This window comes from Salvelinus sp. IW2-2015, linkage group LG21, assembly GCF_002910315.2.
Source record: "Salvelinus sp. IW2-2015 linkage group LG21, ASM291031v2, whole genome shotgun sequence".
NCBI lineage: Eukaryota > Metazoa > Chordata > Actinopteri > Salmoniformes > Salmonidae > Salvelinus > Salvelinus sp. IW2-2015.
Genome location: NC_036861.1, coordinates 6,529,521 through 6,531,876, shown reverse-complemented (window position 1 = coordinate 6,531,876; position 2,356 = coordinate 6,529,521). Strand labels below are relative to the sequence as shown.

The 2,356-nt window shown below is 46.1% G+C and overlaps 1 protein-coding gene across 1 annotated transcript in view; it reads right to left on the bottom strand.

The window, feature by feature from the left end:
• LOC139022715 (retinitis pigmentosa 1-like 1 protein) overlaps window positions 1-1,863 on the bottom strand; it is a 19,618-nt gene extending 17,755 nt beyond the window's left edge. The window contains 3 exon segments of the mRNA XM_070433781.1: window positions 1,250-1,419; window positions 1,422-1,485; window positions 1,762-1,863. Of these exon segments, the coding sequence (XP_070289882.1) occupies window positions 1,250-1,419; window positions 1,422-1,485; window positions 1,762-1,863 (336 nt within the window).
• Between the last annotated feature and the right edge of the window lie 493 nt (window positions 1,864-2,356).

Sequence of the window (2,356 nt, the reverse complement as noted above, 5' to 3'; positions counted from 1 at the left end):
AGTTTTGATAAACTGTCTGAGGATAATCAAACGGACATGCTGACACAAAAAAAAAAAATGAATTCAACTTTGACAGTGTCAACTTTTGCTGTAACTTGTAACTTGATCCATTGTCACCCTGTGTCTGTAGGGGTTTGGTTCTGATGCATCCTGGGGGATTTACAGTAGCAGTGTTCGCACCACTAACGGAGCGGAGTAGAGAGTAGTACAGCACCTTACAGCATGTTTACCCTGGGTAGAACAGGGCAGGAGGGCAGGTCGCCTAGTGGTCAAGAGCGCTGGGCCAGTAAACAAAATGTCGCTATGTTCGAATCCACATCCTGACAAGATCAACAACAAAATAATCTGTCTGAACCCTTGAGCAAGGCACTTAAGCTCCCGTAAGTCGCTCTAGATAAGCAAGTCTGCTTAGTTACATAAATGACTAATAGGATATGACAGACAGGAAATGCCTGGACTGGTGCCAAACAAGCCAGAGTGATCTCTGCGTCTAAAAGAGATAGGCTTTTCCTAAACAAAGGTTTAAGGTTGTCGTACTGTAATTAATACAAATTGGTTTTGAATAGAAAAAATGGGAATCTTAGCATATCAGGGTTGACGGGGCTTGGTAAAGATAAAGTAATCATAACTCCTGTCACTAGAGGCCTCTCTTTCACTCTCACATTTCCAGGCCTCTCTCAGAGGCAATTGGAGAAGGAAAAAAAACAAGAAAACTGCTCTCAAGTCTCCACACTGTTGCGTAACATTTTCCAGACCAAATCATTAATATGATGACTAAAAACAATTATAACACATTCTGTTTATTTCCTGGTTATTATGTCTTGTGATATATGTTATTTCATATGCTATGTATGACTGTACTTTGTGAAAAAGCAAATGTCTCTATGAGATATTGAAGTATTCTATTCTATTCTATTCTATTCTGTTCTATTCCATTCTGTTCTATTCCATTCTGTTCTATTCCATTCTGTTCTATTCGATTCTATTCTGTTCTATTCCATTCTATTCTGTTCTATTGCATTCTGTTCTACTCTATTCCATTCTGTTCTATTCTATTCTGTTCTATTCCATTCTGTTCTATTGCATTCTATTCTGTCTATTCCATTCTATTCTGTTCTATTCCATTCTATTCTGTTCTATTCCATTCTATTCTGTTCTATTTCATTTCATTCTATTATATTCTATTCTATTCCATTCCATTCTATTCTATTCTATTCTATTGCAACAGACAGCCGGTCAGTGGTGTCACCTTGTGTCCCTCCAGAGTGTACAGCTTCCTGACGTGGTACTGCATGAACTCAGACAGCTCCTCCAGAAACAGGCTCAGGCTGCGGAGGGTCCTGCGATGGAGCACGATGGTCCTCCGAACAGAGGGGTCGCTATTCTTCACCAGCACCACCGTCTGTTGTGCCTGGTGAGGTGCTGGTGGTCAGAGGCCTCAGCAGTGGGCTCGTCAGGCCGGGCAGGTTGCCTGAGGACATACTGCTGGGGTGGTGGTGGTCAGAGCTAAGCAGTGGGCTGGTCAGGCCGGCCAGGTCGCCTGCGACATAGTGCTGGGGTGTTGGTGTGGGTGACGGAGCGGAGGTACCAGGCTGAAGGCTCTCTCTGGGCCTCTCTCTGGGCCTCTCTCTGGGCCTCTCTCTGGGCCTCTCTCTGGCCTCTCTCTGGCATCTCTCTGGGTCTCCTGTTTGGCCTCCGTGGCCGTGGCACACAAGTAGCACCCTCGGTCCCTCCAGGGGCTCCTGGAAAGCGCTACCCCACTATGGAGGATCTGCTGGGGGACGGCGTGGGGGCAGAACGCAGCCACGAAGGGGAGTGAGAGTTTGGGATGGTGGTGGTGGCACCGTCATCCCAAGATGACATCGAAGCACTGGAAAGCTGCGCTTATGGGGAAGACATCTTTTTTTACTTCCTGTCCAACGGCTGTTACTTCCTAGTCGTCCCCGCCACTGGATGAAGTTATCTCAGGCGAGAGAAGGTGAGGGGCAAGGTGGTTGTTGTCTGGTTACGCTGGCTGGTTGTCTAGGGGCAGGTGGTCCTCACAGTGTCTGTGTTCCTCTTATTCGTCCCACACTGGAAGAGAGGAAGGAGAGAGAAGGTTAACAGGGCTAACGACGATGCAGTCAAAAACGTGATTTCCCTGTGTTTTATATATTTGCTCCAAACTGTGAGGTTGGATGTGAAATGTGAAAATTCTGATAATGCACTTTTTTTTTTATGTTAAGAAGCTGTTGAAAAGACCACCTGAAATGTCAATTTGCTGGGAGGGAGGGGGGGGGGGGTTGGACCGCCTGATGACATCACCAGGTGGTATAAGGAATAGACCATATAACAAAGAGAGGTTTCAAAACTCTCT